This window comes from Magallana gigas, chromosome 4, assembly GCF_963853765.1.
Source record: "Magallana gigas chromosome 4, xbMagGiga1.1, whole genome shotgun sequence".
Lineage (NCBI taxonomy): Eukaryota > Metazoa > Mollusca > Bivalvia > Ostreida > Ostreidae > Magallana > Magallana gigas.
Window position 1 is genome coordinate 50,395,482 of NC_088856.1, and position 19,221 is coordinate 50,414,702.

General features: G+C 33.1%; 2 protein-coding genes across 4 annotated transcripts in view; one reads left to right on the forward strand and one right to left on the reverse strand.

The window, feature by feature from the left end:
- Positions 1–19,221, reverse strand: part of LOC105331947 (general transcription factor 3C polypeptide 1) — a 245,419-nt gene that overhangs the window by 197,940 nt on the left and 28,258 nt on the right. For 2 of the 3 annotated variants that reach the window (XM_066082761.1, XM_066082763.1), the window contains one exon: positions 335–489. In XM_066082761.1, coding sequence (XP_065938833.1) covers positions 335–489 — 155 coding nt within the window. Of the gene's footprint in view, positions 1–334; positions 490–1,172; positions 1,379–1,622; positions 1,726–19,221 lie in introns of those variants that run through there. The other variant, XM_066082762.1, reaches the window with a different exon arrangement.
- Positions 12,832–19,221, forward strand: part of LOC136274904 (tripartite motif-containing protein 2-like) — a 51,490-nt gene continuing 45,100 nt past the window's right edge. The window contains exon 1 of the mRNA XM_066082772.1: positions 12,832–12,893. The gene's annotated coding sequence lies outside the window, so the exon portion shown is untranslated. The remainder of the gene's footprint in view (positions 12,894–19,221) is intronic.

Sequence of the window (19,221 nt, forward strand, 5' to 3'; positions counted from 1 at the left end):
TTGCGTCCGTAAATTTTAACAATTTAAAAAGTTTCTTATAGAAAATAATATACTGGTATGATAATATAATTTCTGTGTATTCAATAATTTGTGATGTCAAAGAGATTGTAAAAAAAGCAAAAATAAGATTATTGCAAAAATTACAGGATATCTTGTAAGTATGATAAAAAATTCTGGACACTTGTTTTGTAGGCAAATTGAATTGAGAGACAACCCATCCCCATGTTCACACACTAACAATTTAGGTTCTACAGGTAATAAAAAGATACCTGAAAGTCATGTTAAATATCATTTATTTTGTATAATTTGCAAAAAAAAGGAATGTGTTTCTTACTTCTCGGTCACATCTTTGGCTGCAGGCCAAGTTCCACAATTGTCTGCTTTGATCTCCATGGTAATGCATTGCCTGCTGTCATAGGTGGAACAGGAGCCAATGATAGGGCCCTCTTGTTGGATGATTTTGATTGGGTACAACTCCTCCCCCATATCCTATTTTCCAATTAAAAAAAAAATTCAATGTATGCTTGTTAGTAATGAAAATGGGTTTAATTTGAGAAGGAAAACTGATTACAAATGCAGATGATATCAAGAAACCAGAATTGAAATCAAGAAAGCGTTTGTGAAGATAAGATCAGAATACTAAATATTTCCTGTCACATATTTATATGATTTGCTTTCAAGAGATACATATCAATCTACTCAATTTTTGTTAATTATTTCTCATTGCAGTTAATAACATCAGTACAAAATTATAAACAATATATTTTATAAAACAAATAGTGTTAAAATGATTTGAATTGAATTGTATGCATGAAAAGTGACCAAGTACATGTAACGGTAAATATGATTTGTAAAGGTTAGGCCACCTTGAAAATAAATTGTTTGTTTGCCTCCTCCTCACTGTATGTTTATGAATCTTAAATTAAGAAACTTTACCGGTAATTGGGTCAGTATAGGTTATTCTACAGTAATTTTTTTTTTCAAAGTTGCCTAAAATATACATAAAAAATAGATCTATCTGCAAACAACTGAATGCAAAAAAACATTTGCTCAGATTATCAATGAAAATATTTTAAACACGGAACATTTTCCTCATTGGTAAGGAAAAGGGAAACATTTTTACAAGGTGGCCTATTTCGTTAACTTGGTAAAATAAACAAATGTCAACTCACGAAATCCACAGTTACTCCAGATTCTGGGTCTATGACGATTGGTAATTTTGGGTTGAGGACTCCTCTGGGTGATGGCAGGCGGTAAAACTCCAGGTCAGGTATGGAGAGAATACACCTCCAGAGGAATTCCTGACTTTCCTCGTCCAGCCTCATTTTGAAGTTGGGCCTGTTTTCTAGTCTCACCCATAGTGCTTGTAAGGTTATACCTGAAATTTAATCAATTTTTATTTTCAGAGTTATATAAGCTAGGTTGAAGAGAAACAATATTAAGGACTAATTAACCTTATTTCTTAACATATTCTGTGGCAAAAACCATAAAATTCTTATTGCAATTTACAAGTACAATTTAATTGCCTCAGACTTTTCTGTAACACGATAATCCCTGCCTTGGAAAATGAACTAATTTTTAATCATTTTTAAATACAGAACTTAATTAAATAATAAATTCACCATCGAGTCCTTCCAAAGCTATCTCCTCTGTAAGGATGGTCTTGTAGTCCAAATCCATGCCGACTTCTCATCTGTTAACAGTTCACAACCTATAACAAATCCTACATGATCATAAACTGCATGTAAAACACCTAACCCAGCTTATCTAGTCGGCAAGTGTGCATGTGAATTCATATGGTGTATACTGGCGTGCGACCAGTTCTCACCGACTACCATTTCTCGCCAGTACATTGTGACGTCATTTTTCGTCTATAATTTTATGTGTTGATAAATGGAGTCACAATGTACTGGCGAGAAATGGTACTTGGCAAGAACTGGTCGCACGCCAGTATATGTACTGTGAAGAATTAGATTTATTAAACTCTCTTGGTAAATTTTTACAAAAGGCATTGCCTTAATTTGTATTTCCTAGTCAAATATTGGTTTTTAACTTTTCAATCATATGATAAACTATTTCAAATTTGTATGTACATTTGTATTTTAACATATTTATGTATGGTGTTTAACATAAATATATAGAAGACACTGTATTGAATGTATGGAAACATACATATAGCCTATAGTATACTAATTAAATGTTCAATCATCCAAATCTTTACCTCTTGTACATGTTTATTGAATGTTTTATGTACATTGGATGTTGTATGTACAATCTTCATGTTGCCCCTTGAGGGCCCTTACTTGGTAAATAAAGAAATTAAATTGAAAATTGAAATTGAATATGTATTTTAAGTTTAAATTTATACCTATTTACGGCTTTAATTACAATAAATGCACCAATAACACAAATATTTTGAAGAAAATCTATTCAAAGAACGATATAAAATCTCGCCCCGAGTCAGGTTCGAACTAACAATATTTCCACCCTGGAGTCCGTACCCACGTGCTTTTGTTTACAGTCCGAAACCCCCCACGTCCAAAAATATGTTGTCTGAAAGGATCTTCTATTGAGGAAGACAGATATTATTCTGTAGAAGATGATAATTTCTACGCATAACCGTCGACAAAATACCGTATCCATCTGATTACATAATCCGAGATCAACAACCTATTTTTAACAGCTCACACGAAACGCTTTTATACTGAATTAAATTACCAATGTATCTTCTAATATATATAATAATATAATAAAAAAACTATCGCAATTTAAATTATGATTATAATCAGAAATGCAAGCCCGTCTTTTCTGTGAAAAGGAGGGGGCGTAATTAACAAAAAATATCAGAGATTACCCCAGTTCTTTAAAATACAGTATATTAATCAAGGTAAGAATTTAGACTGTTATTACTGATTCTCATTTGTTTGCAGAGTATTAGAGCTTATGGTGGTAAGAAACCCATTATAACAGTTTTCAGTTTACTATTCTTTTTTGGTGTGGAAGTTTTCTTTGAACAGTTTGTTGTTTGTGAAAATTTGTTGACAAATATGCTGGGAAGACATTGTTGTGTCAATGGTTGCTACAATGGTGACAACAAGTTAAAAAAATGGAGATCACAATTATGTGTAATACATTCCTGTAATTTTGGAACTGGGAGATGTACATGTGATCCTCCCTTCAAATTATTAACATTTCCCACAGAATCCCAAGACAAATATGCCAGAAATATCTGGATTAGAAACATAAACCGCCAAAGTCAAAGTGGAGAACTTTGGCTTCCAAATAACGATTCCAGAATATGTTCTAATCATTTTGTGGATCTTGGACCTACCCCAAAGAATCCTTACCCAACACTGCATATGGGACACATGGACAGAGTTGTTGTTGGGAGGCAGCCACCAAAGGACAGATGTTTAGAAATTCCTACTAAGAAAAGGAAATCTACATCCAATGACTGTCACAGTGATTCTGATGTGACAAACAATGTTAAAAGTCATTTGATTGACCATGATTATTTGGAATACTGTGATACATGTTTGTACAAGGAAGAAGAGATAAGAAAGTTTAAAGATCAAATAAGAAGTCTCACTTTAGAGTTAAATGATCTTAAAAAGAAAACTTCAGTCAATGTTCAAAATCAGCTCAAATCGCTTGACATGTTGAGTTTGTTGGTCAATGATAGGAAAGTAAAATTCTATACAGGAATCCCTACCAAGTCTGCTTTTAATGCAGTCTACAATGCAATACAACCATCTCTTAAAAATGTTAGATATTGGAAGGGCCCATCCTATCATTGCACTACTCTTAAACATAAAAAATTTCAGAAAAATAGGGCTTGTAGACAGGGATGGGGTAATTGAAAAAAGTATTTGTAATTGAGTGTAATTAATTACATTTTTCAAAGTAATTGAAAGTAATTGGTAATTGAGTCTGTCTTCAATTACAAGTAATTGAATGTATTTAAATACATTCAAAAAATATTGTGTATTTTCAATTACTTTTCAATTACATCTCAATTACTTTTTCCAAGTTTAAAATATTAAAAAGGTGTCTTATAATGATAAATAGATTTTATACATGTTTGGCATGGACTTTAAATTGTTTTTACAATAATTAAATGTCCCATAATGTTTCATATGTTTATACAACATGACACACTGCCCAGGGCAATAGGTAAAGATCTAATTTTGTGGAGGTGTGAACTCCTCTAATACCCAAGAACCCCCATTGATTTTAGACCCAAGGGAATATCTCATTCTTGTGAATTGTAACAATTATTATTTATATCCTGATATGCTGTACTGCCGAAATTTGTACCTTCTGAATAAACATAGTTTTAATATGTGAATAAAATTTAATTCACTATAGAGAAAATATTATTCATAACCAAAAATGAACTCAATGGTACTTAATGAATTTACCGGTAATGTTAAAGAAAATTGTTCTAGAAATTTTCAAGAAATCTGATCTCAACCGAACTATACAACCTTTAAAAACATAACTGTGCATAAAGCCCTGTATATCTTAATGCTGTTAATATATGAATATGTTCTCAAGATTTAAAAAAATAAAACTAAATTAATTGAAATGTAATTAATTACATTTATCAAAGTAATTGAGAGTAATTAATTACATTTAAAAAAATCAATGTAATTGTAATTGCAAGTAATTGATAAAATTGTCAATGTATTTGAAAGTAATTAATTACTTTTCAAAGTAATTGACCCCAACTCTGCTTGTAGAAAATTAAATCCAAAGGAGGAAATGCTTCTTACATTCATGAAAATCAGACTTGGTCTTTTAGATGAATTTTAGAATTTATTTAGATGAGGATCTTGCTGACAGATTTCAGATATCTCTATCATATGTGTCAAGAATTTTCACAACATGGGTGAAATTGTTGAAAAGGTATCTAAGCTGTTTAGTATTCAATGCTCAAAAAGATGTAGTCAGACATAACCTACCCCCTTCTTTCAGAACTACCAAATACTCACAAGTAAGGCACATTATTGATTGTTCGGAGGTATTTATAGAAAACCCCCAAAATTTAGTGTACCAAAACCAGTGTTGGAGCGATTACAAACATCATCACACTGCAAAATTTTTATTAAGCATAAACCCATCAGGTATGATAAACTTTGTTTCAGAATGCTGGGGTGGGAGGACCAGTGATAAGCATATCACACTTCACTCAGGGTTTATGGATCTTATAGAGCCTTTTGATTGTATTATGGCCGACAAAGGTTTTAGTAATCTATTGCAAGATTTCACCCTTCTTCATGCTACTCTATTGACCCCCCCAGGCAAACATGGGGTCAGTCAAATGCCAGCTAATGATGTTAGGAAAACAAAAGAAATAGCTAATAGAAGGATTTTTGTAGAGCAGGCTATTAGAAGAATGAAGTACTTTCGCATATTGAAGTTTGAAATTCCCCTTACATTGTGCCAACACCTTGATGATATTGTAAGAATAGTTAGTGGGGTGTGTAACATGTATCCACCTCTTCCAAAGTACTGAGAAAACTTACAATAGCTTTTGCCCGAGTAGTCTATCCCTATATTGTCTGGTACTAATAACTCTTCAGTATATTTCGTTTTGGCATTTTGTTATAACATATTATGAAATGCATTTAATATTCGAAGAGAATGTAAATTAAATTATATGAAATAAAATGAAAAGAAAATGTAAACAATTTATTATTTTCCAAGTCATGCAATGAAATATAGTACATACAATGAACATACTATGAATATCAATGGTAACAATTAGAATATATATGATGTACATAAAATGTACATGTACATATATAAGTACCGGGTTTATTTGCTTCAGATCATTTATTGAGAGAAGCTTAAGAAGAAGATTGAATGCATTTTTTACAATGCCATGATGTCAAACTTTTGACATACTTGTCAGTTATTCCAACACAATGAAAATGATACCAAAGTTTGCACACATCACAATATATGCTACGCTCTTTAAGCTTTGTCACTTCATTCATAACAACCATATTACATTCAGGACAAAAATATGTCTCCCCATCTACATGTACCTTGTTGTCAATTTCCATTGGCTCTGGTGTATGAACATTTAAACTTTCTTGGGTCAAAAGATGTTGCAAAGACCTAGAATGAATCTCTGGTAAAACAAATGAATGATAGAAAAATTCAAGGTTGGATGACATTTCTGAATAAAAATGCTGGTCAAATACAATATTTTCATAAAATGGTCCATTGCATGTATATATGTACAGTGTACACCATTTTCGCTTTGTAAGTTCAATCTGGCCCTGAATTTGACCATAATATGCCCCGTGTTTCAATGGAAGTGATTCAGTGTTTTGTAAACAACTTGGCAAATTACATTTGCAAAAAGAAAAACATGTAGAACATTTTGGAATGAGAGGACATTTAAATTCTACTAAACCCTCACCACAGCAAGAACATGATACCAATAAATCGGGGGAAGCTGCTAAATAGGGGTGATCAACATCTAAAAATATACCACATTCATCAAATGATACATCTTTGTGTTTTTTTCTGTACATTTTCATAAACTCAATTTTAGCAATGGGTTCCATTTCTCGTCCATACTTTAAAGACATCACATTCGGATTAACATGTTTATATCCCATTATACGTGAGAGCAAAGGCTTTATGTCACAGTGTGCAGCGTTTCTCTTATAACTTTCCACTTTTGTATGGACAGCATAGAAATTCGATGCCGTAATCCGTCCTTTCCTCATCTCTGTCCAATTGGGGTTGGATGATTGACCCATGGTGAGGTTGTTAATGGCTTGAACCTCAGTCTCTGTGACATGTTCTACATTGTTTTTAACCATATTGTCAATATAATAGTTTGAAACATCAAAAGCCATAACATCAGCTGTTTCTTTCTGATTCACTGGTACAGGTAACTGTGTGGTATCCTGGTGGTATCCTGGTCATCAGTAGTGTGCATTCCTATCATAAAAAGAAGAACATTAACCAACAGAAGACCCAAGAACAATATATTTCATTAGTGATAAATAACAGAAGTTTTCTCTAGTACAAGTATCTTTTTTTATTTCTTTAGACCTTTTTATCTAATTTAAAATCATTCTAAGTTCCAGTTGCCCTCTATTTGTTAGATTATGAATCAAGAAATATAAAATAATTATACATGTAATAAAATTCCTAATTTAATATACCTTTGAATACACAAGCATTTGTGCTAGCGCGCATCATGAAATATGCCAACAGAGCAATTGCTATTCATAACGCCATGTTCACTAAATAACGTTGTTTATTTCTCAATTATGCACATATCGGGCTTTATTGGATCAGAGACATAAATAACGTGCTATTTATCACTCTTGTGTGGGTCTCGGGTTTACCCCATTAAAAATCTCACGAGAAAACATACCCTGAAAATTTGTCAAATCGTTCTGTAGTATTTACAGTTCAATATATAAAATATTCATCAAATTTGCCTACGCCATTTTTATGCAAGACCGCCTTGAACTTGGTATTGCTGATGGTGCTGTTTTGACGCATTTCTAATGATTACATATAGGAAAATGAGCATTTTTTGAGATTGCGTTATTTTGAAAAATTGAAAGTAACTTTTAAACAATTTAGACAAAGAGGTATAGCGCCTTTTCCCATTATTTCGCCTACTCCTGTGTTTGGACGGAAAGTACCTGTTACTAAAAAGAGCTTCAGGTATCTAGATGTCACAATATGATTTTCGAAACCTGGATACACTGTACTGATCTTATAATGGTGTCTGTAACAACTGATTTGTCATAAATTCGAGAAACTATATGAATAACAGAAGTTGATATTCTGAACCGTGATAAGTTCAAGCAAAATGCAATGGATCTAAGTGTAAAAGGGTACATGTATAGTGTTAATGAAGAAATCTATATATATATATATATATATATATATATATATATATATATATATATATATATATATATATATATATATATATATATATATATATATTATAGCATTGAATCATGATTTTTTGAAGTATACACTCTCATAACTGCAGCGGTGTGTGCATACAAATTGAGTAACGCGCGTTAGCGCGTTATGAAAATTTGTATGCACACACCGCTGCAGTTATGAGAGTGTATACTTCAAAAAATCATGATTTAATGCTTATATTTACATTTTTTTTAACTTCTTGCCTTGTCTGCAAATGTGATTCATACCTTAAAATTCTTATCTTATCCTAAGGGTAAGTTAATATTAATGGAAGAGCCACAGTAACAGCCACAAGCGTGAACTTTGATTTTCGCTTATGACGTTGCAGTTTACAGCGTTCAACGTTTGTGACGTCATAATAAAACTCGTCGATTTGACCTTTGACTACTTGTTGCATTTAGAGGCATTTGAAGATCGCAGAATTTAATGGAAAAACACAGTAGAATGTAAATATATATATATATTGGTGTGCTCATACTAAAACTGAATTAAACAAGATAATTTAAAAAAAAAAAACCAGAAAAATTGATACATGTAACTTAACTTCTCTATTCTGTTCATGTTTCAATTTAAGTGAGAAAAAAAAATGCTACTTATTACTTTGTGGATTTGATCCAGCGACCACGAAATCAAAAAGATCTCCGTGTTACCACTAGGCCACGCATCTAACATTTTTAGCAGATGCATTTTCAATATAAATAGCTATATACATGATTGTATTAGACACTAATTGAAATATTTGTCTAATTTTCAGTATGAAGACCACGTTAAACCAAAACCAATTCAATGTTAAGGTGTACTACAATACCTATAGAACATGATTTTAATCGAATGTCTTTGGTTTAGAATTAATAGTCAAATATCCAATTTTTTATCGTATAAAAACTACTTTCCTATATATCCCTAACAAAACCTGAATATTTTAATGATGTCGTGTAAGATAATTAAGACTCTCAAAGTACGGTGATTGTGTAATTTGTGTTTCTTTGAATATATTTAAATTAAATGTTGTATAATATTGAAAATGTCTGATGTTACAAGAAAAGGCTATATTTCAGGCCAAAATGTATATTAAGTGCGATATACCGCTTTATCAACTGTTTCTGTGCGTAAAAAAAGTGATTTAAAATGAATTAATGTAAAAAAAATTATATGTGTAACTGTTCTCGCTAAGTTTTTTGCTATTTTATCTTCATTTTTGATAATTTTACCGAAAATTGTCGTATTTTTCGTATTTGACGTCGTGTATACACACACCGCTGCAGTTATGAGACTATATCTTTTTAAAAAAAATAATGATTTAATGCTTATATTTACATTTTTTTAACTTCTTTTCTTGTCTGCAAATGTGATTTTTAGGTCATTCTGTTTTATCCTAAGGGTAAGTTCAAATTTTAATGGAAGAACCACTGTAACAGCCGCAAGCGTGAACTTAGATTCTCGCTTGTGACGTTGCGTTTTACAGCGTTCAACGTTTGTGACGTCATAATAAGACTCGTCATTTTAACCTTTGAGTACCTTGTGTGCACGTGTGTTACGGTCTTATAACTGCAGTATCTTTTCACACACTTAACATGCAAAAAATATTTGGAATGTAAATATTTAAGTATTGAATCCTTATTTTTTTAAAGATATAGTCTCTTAGCTGCAACGGTGTGTGCATACAAATTGAATAACGCGCGTTATGAAATTTGTTTGCACACACCGTTGCAGTTATGAGACTATATCTTTCAAAAAATAAGGATTTAAAGCTTATATTTACATTTTGTTACATTCTTGCCTTGTACGCAAATGCGAATTATACCTCAAAATTACTGTACTATCCTATGGGTAAGTTTATATTAACGGAAGAGCCACTGTAACAGCCATTGTTTTGCCTCGGACTAGAATGTCGCGACGTCATTGGATGAAACGCGTCACGTGGCTGCCTTACAAATTTCTTTAAAAGGCAAGCGTCAAAATTTATAGCGCAACATGGCGGACGTAACGTTATTTGAACTGATTTTCTACACAAACGTTTGTTTACATATCAAACTTTAGGTCCTCGACAAAACAAAACACTTATTAGGTTTGTTACTGACTGTTTAAAGAAATTTGTGGGGTCATTAAAGTCCATAGAAGGCTCGGCTCCGCCTCGCCTTCTATGGACTTTACCGACCCCACACATTTCTTTAAACAGTCAATTTGTGGGGTCAGTAAAGTCCATAGAAGGCGAGGCGGAGCCGAGCCTTCTATGGACTTTACCGACCCCACAAATTTCTTTAAACAGTCAGTAACAAACCTAATAAGTAATACAAGCGTGATCGTTGATTTTCGCTTGTGACGTTGTATCTATCAGCGTTCAACGTTTGTGACGTCACAATTAAAACTCGTCAATAAACCTTTTAGTACCCTTTCTGTGTTATGGAACTATATCTGCAGTAGCTTTCAAAATATACGTGGAATGTAAGTATTTATTTTTAAACCGTTCCTCTTATTTAGCGATAATAATCACTTAAAAATCAAATTTAGACTTCTAAAGCTAAAACTAGTAGCTTACATTTTTGAAAAAGCAATTTTGGAGAGTATGAAAATAATACAGAGATTAAAAAAGGCATATCTTTACTATGAATTCGAAGTTATAAGGCCTCCCGTGTACCACGTATAGCATTGGCCTGTAAAAAACAATAATTCTTTTAAAATTTTGCTTTTGTATTATAAAAACGTTTCTTTTTTTTAATTATAAAGATTTGTTTAGTTGCTATTAAAGGTATTAAATTAAAAAACCCACTTTTGCCCTCTTATTCTAAATCAGAGAATGCAGAGCATAATATTTTTTATATCTAAAATTTAGACTGAGGAAAGGGTGGTACAAATTTTTAAGTCTGTTCCCCATTTCCACCTTCTTTTGTCGAAATGTAATGTTAATGTAAATATGCAAATAGTCATTAATCTAGAAAACGGATTTGCTTTGCTCCTCCTTTTTTCGGTCAAAATAGTTACGATATACTTATTATTAACGCTTGTAAACTTTGTTACCGACCCAAACTACTTTACATCTCTCTCTCTCTCTGTCTCTGTCTCTGTCTCGCTCTCTCTCTCTCTCTCTCTCTCTCTCAAAAGTTCGAGACTACATGACTGTCATTATTAACTTTTATGTACAGTTTCACATATAGAGTTAAATAGTAACGCTCCAATTCTCGACAATAATCTACGTAAATATGATGTATTGCTTCCAGTCTGCATTGGTAGGATTAATGATCACACCATACATGTACATTTGAAAGCCCGCATTTATCAAAAAAATCTTTTAAAGAGCATAGCCATGGATTAAATATTTGTCCCTTATCAAAAAGAATACGTATATACATATATGTGATTTGCTTGACTTGTTTTCACTGCTATTGATTATGTTGGCCCTGAATGAAATCATTCTAGTAAAAATGGTTATATACATGCAGAGGAAATCGTCCAGTTTCACCATATAACATGTAACTAGGTGTACAACTTTTCAGATTAAGTATATGTTTCAAATATTTTAAATGGACACGTTCAATAATCTCAATATTTTTATAACCCCAAACTTCACATGCATACTTTAAAACTGGTACAACAGCTTTATCAAATAAATCTAATTCACAATCAATAGGTAAATTAAAAGTTCTTATTCTTCCATATAACTCTGTACATGGAAAAATGAATTGTTGCAAATTCCCCTATAGTTCATGCCCCTAATTAGGGTACAAATATCATGGTTTGTCTATTTTCATTATAAATTGAGATAATTATATAAGCTGACTCAACTGATCTTTGCATTGTAAAAATTTTGTAATTATAAGAATCACATTTGAAATTTTATTTATACATCAAATGGATCATATTTCAAATTATTTTCAATTTTCTTTGGTTTCTATGATTATTTTGATTAATTCCGATCTACAGAATATGAAATTAACAAAACACAAATTTAATGGTGTATGATGACACTTTTTTTGTTTTGTTTTATTACATGTTTTTTTCTTTTCTTTCTCATTTTTCCCCTACACTACATATACCTTTTTTATTTTTCAACCTTAGCAATTAACCATTATTTTTCTATTTTTTTTATTTTCATTTTTCTATCATAAGCTATTTGTTTTGTTTATTTTTTTGCACTGTACTTCCTTCCAATGCTATTTATAATATTAATCTATTATACAAAATTCCATTGCAATATATATGTATATATATCTTATATAAAATTATATAATTACTCATATTATACCTTGACTACAGGAGAGAACGTAAATAGGCATTGTGCCTGATGTTCAATCCATTTCAATGTATTTATATACTTAAATAAAATACTTCTTAAATTAATTGAATTAGAGATAGGTACAATTCAATTATACCTATCTTTAATTCATTTGAAGATAGGTACAATTCAATATTTGAATATATGTTAATTTGGCGTTCCATACACCTTTGTACTTTTCCTGCATGACTAGAGTTGACGCGGTGCAAACCTATTTCGACTGGTCTGTCACTTAACACGCAGACGACATTCAGGAAAAGCAAGTGGAACAACTGGAAATAATAAGTCAGCCAGGTACAGGCTAATTTGTTCTCTCTCCCAATATATTCCATTTAATGCATTGGCTTTGTTGTTGGTTAAGTCTGTCAACAATGATCAATTAACTAGCTCCCCCCCCCTTTTTTTATAAAGTGTTAATGTTACATTGTAATATCAGAGAGGCATATATTTTTACGGCTAATTAATAGATGTAGTATTGAATCAAGTAAACAGTAGTGGGGGTGGGGGTCTTTCGAAATATACCATCTAAACATGTCATTCTGTGCTTTATCTAAACAGGTCACATGGTTTTAAACAGGTAGCTACAGGACACCGGTACAAGGAAGAATAAACATGTGAAATGTCGCCATTTTGGACTCGGCAGGTTTGTTGTAATTCGTATCATATATTGACTTTACACTTGTTTGTAGATCTATATATTCAACATATATTGACATTTATGTCAGTGATTAAACTCTATTGTTTTTCTTTAAAATATTGTATAAAACTCTGTCAATCAAATATTGCTGTAAAATTATTCCACAAAAATCACATGATATTTTAGGTCACCTGAAACAGTGGGTGATCTGTTGTTATCTAGTTTTTGTCCGTCGTCGTGAGTCAACCATACATGTAGATACATCTGTGTACGAGGTTTTATAGCCCCAGGGTAAAACGTATTTTGAGGGCAAGAGGCCAATGAGATTGCCCAAAAGTCTACTGGTGTGGGAACAATTCTCGCCGAGGACCATTTCTTGCCAGAGCTTTTTTACGTCATTTTATTTACACAGAAAATTATATACAAAAAATGACGTACCAATGCACTGGCAAGAAATTATCCTTGGCGAGAATTTGTTGCACGCCAGTTTGAATTTAATGTGTGCAAATCATAAACAAATAAGCGATAATTAAGTAACATGAATAATAACCTTGGTAGACCGTAGCTGCCCGGAACCTTTATAAGTTCATATACTACAGTGGCGTCGGAACCAAATTGAAAGTGGGGGGGGGGGCTAGACTAATCCTCAGATATCTTGACAGGGGGGGGGTGGGTGGTTACCTATGGAACCAAAAAAGAAATCTTACCTACCAAAATTGTTTTTCCCCAAATCTTAAAATTCCTAACCTGTAGGGAGGGGGGGGGGGGCTAGTATACCTATGGCTCCAACATAGGTCTCAATATTTTCTTTCCTGCGAGAAAAAGTGGGGGTGGGGGCTGAACCCTGTATGATGCAATGTGCCTAATAGTTAGGTCTAACTTTGCAAAAAAAAGTGGGGGGCTAAGCCTCCCCCCCAGGTTCCTACGCCTATGTACACTACTATTGATAATGTGTGAATCAGCCCCCTTTCTTTCCACTCTTTCCACCAAAGGTGATCTCCATAACTTCTCTCTAAAGATTCATACCTTCAGTACTTTTTAATGAATTGACATAGTCTTCTTGATTAGATTTACTATGCAAGAAAAACAATTTATGAAACAATGCCAAATGTTCATCATATTCTTATGTTCATAATTTATTATTGATAAAACAATGTAAATCAAAGCAGAGCACCCCCCCCCCCCAATCCTTATGAATCTTGTTATTATAAACAGAAAACGCTTCAGATATAGATACCAGTTAAACCACTTTTCCAACCCTTATATAAACCTGCTGGTTTGTTAAGCAACTTATCCTCTTCACCCACCTCATTCTGGGTTATCGTAAAATGGTTGAATTACCATTAATAATTTATTAGATGGTTACAATATACTTGGGTGACCAGGGCCCAGTAGGCGTATTGTAAATGTTCTGAAAAATTGAAACAAATTTAGCTACAAGTACGTTACATGTAATATAAAATATAAAAACTTTTTCAGAGAAAAAAAACATTATATTTATGCATACTAAGTTTGTTGGGCTTTTTTTTTTTAGAATATATGACAAAAGTGCCATTACCATGGATGCTGAGAACAACCTTCAGGATGTGTTACGGTGTCATCTCTGTGAGAACCCGGGCCCCCCTATGTACTGTGTCATTTGTAACAAATATCTGTGTAAAGCCTGTGAGAAGGACCATCTCTCTGATCAATCCAAAGAACACAAAGTGCTTCCATTTAAAAAGAGGAGATATACTCCAAAGTGTCAAAAACATCCCTCAAAAATATGTGAACATTACTGTGAGCAATGTGGCATTCCTATTTGTGCAGCATGTCTTTTCTCTGAAGAACACAATGACCATCAGTTTATTGAAATAATTAAAGTTATGGACAACAAGAAAGAAATCATTCAAAAAAATTTACAGGAACTAGAAAAAACCATTTATCTTAAATATCAAGAGATTGCATCCATTATCACAGACCAGAAATCTGCTCTGACTGAAAACTCCCAGAAATTAACAACAGAAATCGACAGACATGGAGAAGACTTGCACAGAGAAATAAACACCATTATCAGAAACATGAAATCTAACATGGAGGAAATGGACACCAAACACCTGGCTGTCTTAGACAAACAGGAAGATGAAATTAAACACACCATTTCTGAAATCACACAGACCATTACTGAATTGAGGACGTTACTGGACTCCAATGATGTCAGCCGTGTCTCTGCCTACAAATCAAGGAATGATGAATTCAGAAGATTGCCTCCTCAATTCACAATGTCCTTACCAAGTTTTACCCCTCAGAAGATCAACAAAGAGCAGCTTTATCAACAGTTTGGTTCTCTGTCAGTGTCTTCTATCAAAACAGAAGAACATGGCTACACCATGGAATCTCCCGGTGCCGAGTCCTCTCCCCTGGACAGATTGCTCATTGATGTACCACAGATCATCACACAGATAAAGACCGAGTGTAATCTATTATACAGTGTGTCCTGTCTGAGTGATGAGGAGGTGTGGACGTGTGGTAATGACAACATCATGAGACTTTACAACCTCCGTGGGAAACTAGTGAAGTCAGTCCAAACCAAGTCAGGGAAATATCCATGGGACATAGCAGTGACAAGGCGTGGGGATCTAGTTTATACTGATAACTATGATAGAACTGTGAACATAGTGAAGAATAAAATGATAAAGACAGTGATCAGACTACGGGGGTGGATACCTCTTGGTGTCTGTAGTACCTCCTCTGGTGACCTCCTGGTTGTCATGGTCAGTGATGATGGTGAACAAACAAAAGTTGTGTGTTACTCTGGCTCCACAGAGAAACAAAGTATTCAGTACAAAGGCAAAGGACAACCTCTCTATTCATCTGGTCTATACAATAAATACATCAGTGAGAACAGGAACCTAGATATCTGTGTGTCAGACTTAGGCGCCCATGCAGTAGTGGTGGTCAATCAGGCCGGGAAACTCCGGTTTACCTACACTGGTTGTCCCTTTACTACCAAGGGATCATTCTATCCATACGGCATCACAACAGACAGCCAGGGTCGCATCCTAACAGCAGACCGTGACAACCACTATATCCACATCCTGGATCAGGACGGACAGTTCCTCTGCTACATTGACAACTGTGATTTACAGTATCCATGGTGTTTATGTGTGGACACCAGACACAACCTCTTTGTGGCTGAGTATGACACAGGTAAAGTGAAGAAAATACAATATGTCTAGAACATTACACAGCAGTGTAACATTGTTCATATATGTATTGTGTGTTAACAACTGACTGTGTGGATATATAAAACATGCATTAGCAAAATTTAGCATCATTGTTTTGTTTATCATGTTTATACTTCATAATAACAAACTGTTTTAGTGTAGTCATTGTATTGTCAATGAATTAAATGTTTATACATTTAATGTCAAAACAAACTATGTTCATTATAAGAATACAATCAGAGAAACCTTGTTTGGTATTTGTCAAAGAAATCAAAACATTTTAATGTTGATAAAATGACACTAAAAGTGGAATTAAATATCTTTGAAAAACTTTTTTTTAGCTCTCCTTTATATTAAGTTATGAGTTAATTTCAATCTTTTTTCATTTTAAAGAATAGAAATTATATAAATCATACATTTTCTTTTGTCAAAGCAGAAAAACTGAACATTTGTTGAACATTAGAATGGTGTTTATTTGATCTTTGTCCATTAAGATTTCAGTCACTGAAGATTGAGTAACTTTTGTTTCTTACTCACTAGTAATAAACCCTGCAGTTGTACATTGTATACCTTAAATAATGTGTTATTATGTCTAATAAACGATTTGTAAAGAACTTTGTTAATTGGCTTAGGTTAGTTTCTTTGACCCCATAATTTTAAATATTACGGTATTGAAATGGACTTCCAGATTCAAACGGATGGAGAAAAATATTTGAATGTTTGCGTGATCTGGTAAAAATTGTTAAAACTGTAACATTTAAAAATTCTCCTTAGAAAGTGAAACAAATGAATGTTGTTTGTTGCATCGGAGATGTACAATGCCCCATTTTCTTTATTAATGATTATGTCCCTTCGAGGAAGTGTGCCATCTACTCACATGTGTAGGTTGTGTGTAGATGATATGTTGTCATCAAACCCTGTATACAGGCTGAACGTTGTTATAGCATTTCCAGTTCAAAAGGTCAATTGGTCAGTAGATTATGTCAATAAGAGTCTTGTCCAATCGACGTCTTTTGAGCATTGGTTGACAGTTTACTATAGTTTTTCTTTGGAGGGGGGGGGGGGTATGAACATAGTGAACATGTATTTTTTTAGGTCACATTAGTAACTCGGATATTCATCCGACTCTCGTCCCCCTCCCCTTCTCCTTTTTTACGAATCGATGATTGAGTTAATAGACCCCAAAATGAAGCTAAAATAAAATGCACACATGAGACTACATGAAAGCTTCATCCAATGGCAATAGTACTTAGGTGACCGACAAGACTCGTGGGTTTATTTTCCTGAAACTTTTTGGTTGAATGATTTGTTACAACAAAAAATTCTAATGAAAAATAGTCATCGCGTCAAGCATTTGTTGAATTACGTTGTTTTATTTTTTAATATCAAACAATTAAAAGCATGATATATTCGGCTTCTTAAGCATCAACAAGTGCACTTCTTTATGTTTGTATCAAAATTTTACTCTTACAGATTACAGTTTATAATAGCTGGATATCCTAGAACAAACAATCGATTGATTACAATTTATTGGTTTTATAATAAGCCATGATTGTGCTCTCGTCTTTACCTGTATTTTGTTTGGATAATAAGCCATGAATTGAATATAAGGCAGTTTTGAAAATACCCCCCCCCCCTTCCAATTTCTTACCAAAACTTAAAATAAGCTGCTGATTATTTTCAAGGTTTCGGAGTATGTGAGCGGCTGAACTGTTTAATAAGACGCTATTTAAAGGATGTTTTGAAAAAAAAATACAAAGTTGACAACGTAAATCTGATGAAAATGTTAGTTTTATGCACGTAGCATTGCTTCGAAGTTATAGGGGGCAGCCATACCCCCAAAAATCCTCCAAGTGTAAAAAAAAAATCAAAATTCATAACCGGGGGTAGTGGGGGGGGGGAGAGGTTATTATTTACAGTTGAAAAATTTATTACAGAGATTTATATAATGCTTTTTGATGTATGATTTCAAAACATTTTCTCACAGTTACAGAAAAGTGGAGGGACAATTTTGTACAATATTTTGTGATTTGCAAAAAAGTGTGCCCTACCCTTGCGTTGCTACCTGCCTTTTATTTACTTTTCAGTTTCTTATATTCACTTTTATGGGCTTTAATTTACCCACCTTCTTTGCCCATCCTCTTGGTGTTAATGCTGCAACGATGCTTAACAACGATTCAGTATTAGATATTATTATTTTCATCATTGAAGACATTTGGACATAATTTAGCACATATTAGTTACATGCAATAAGCTATAAACTCATTAGTTAAGGGGAAGGGGATGGTACTGTGTTTTGAAATATTGTCCCTTTTTGATATTTGTACGGATTTTCACAGAAGACGTAAACAAGTATTTTATTTAATCAAAACAAAATAAAAATGCTCGTATACAATATATACATGTAGTAAAGTGTGTGTGATATATTGGAGTTATCGCTCTTTGACCAGTTTACGTGATTTTAAAGTTGTCTTAAATAATTTATTCGTTAATCACAATAATTAAAACAATCCAACAAATTTGATTTCTACACAACATTAAATTGAATTTTCTTGCATTTTTCATTTCCGAAAGATTCCATTTTTGCATCTGAAATTTGGTATCTGGTCAAATTCAATATTGACAGAAATATTCAACAATTTCCGGAATTATCATATTTGTGTAGATCTTTAAGATGACAAATGAGCTTTGCATTTCAGAAAATGATTTAGTTAATTAGACCTTTAAATTATGCATGTACTGGAGAAAAAGATGGGCATCATGACAAAACGGAACTATTTTCATAGGCCTGCGTCGGAACCGGGGGGGGGGGGGGGCTAGCAACCCCCCCCCCCCCCCTGAATTTTTTTTTTGCAAAGTTAGACCTAACCATTAGGTACATAGCATCATAGAGGGGCCAGCCCCCAACTTTTTTTTACCTTAAAAAGATTGAAATATTAATAGTGATTATCTGAAGATGCTTTCATAGTAATTTCACATATTGTAGCATTGTAGTTTTATTTCTACTATATATTTTTATTTTAAACTTTCAACTCTCTTGGGGCCCCGTTATTAGTTGTGGGTCACGATTTCAACACTGAGGATGATTGCATATACTTAGTTTCACAAACTGAAGCATAGGGGTGGTT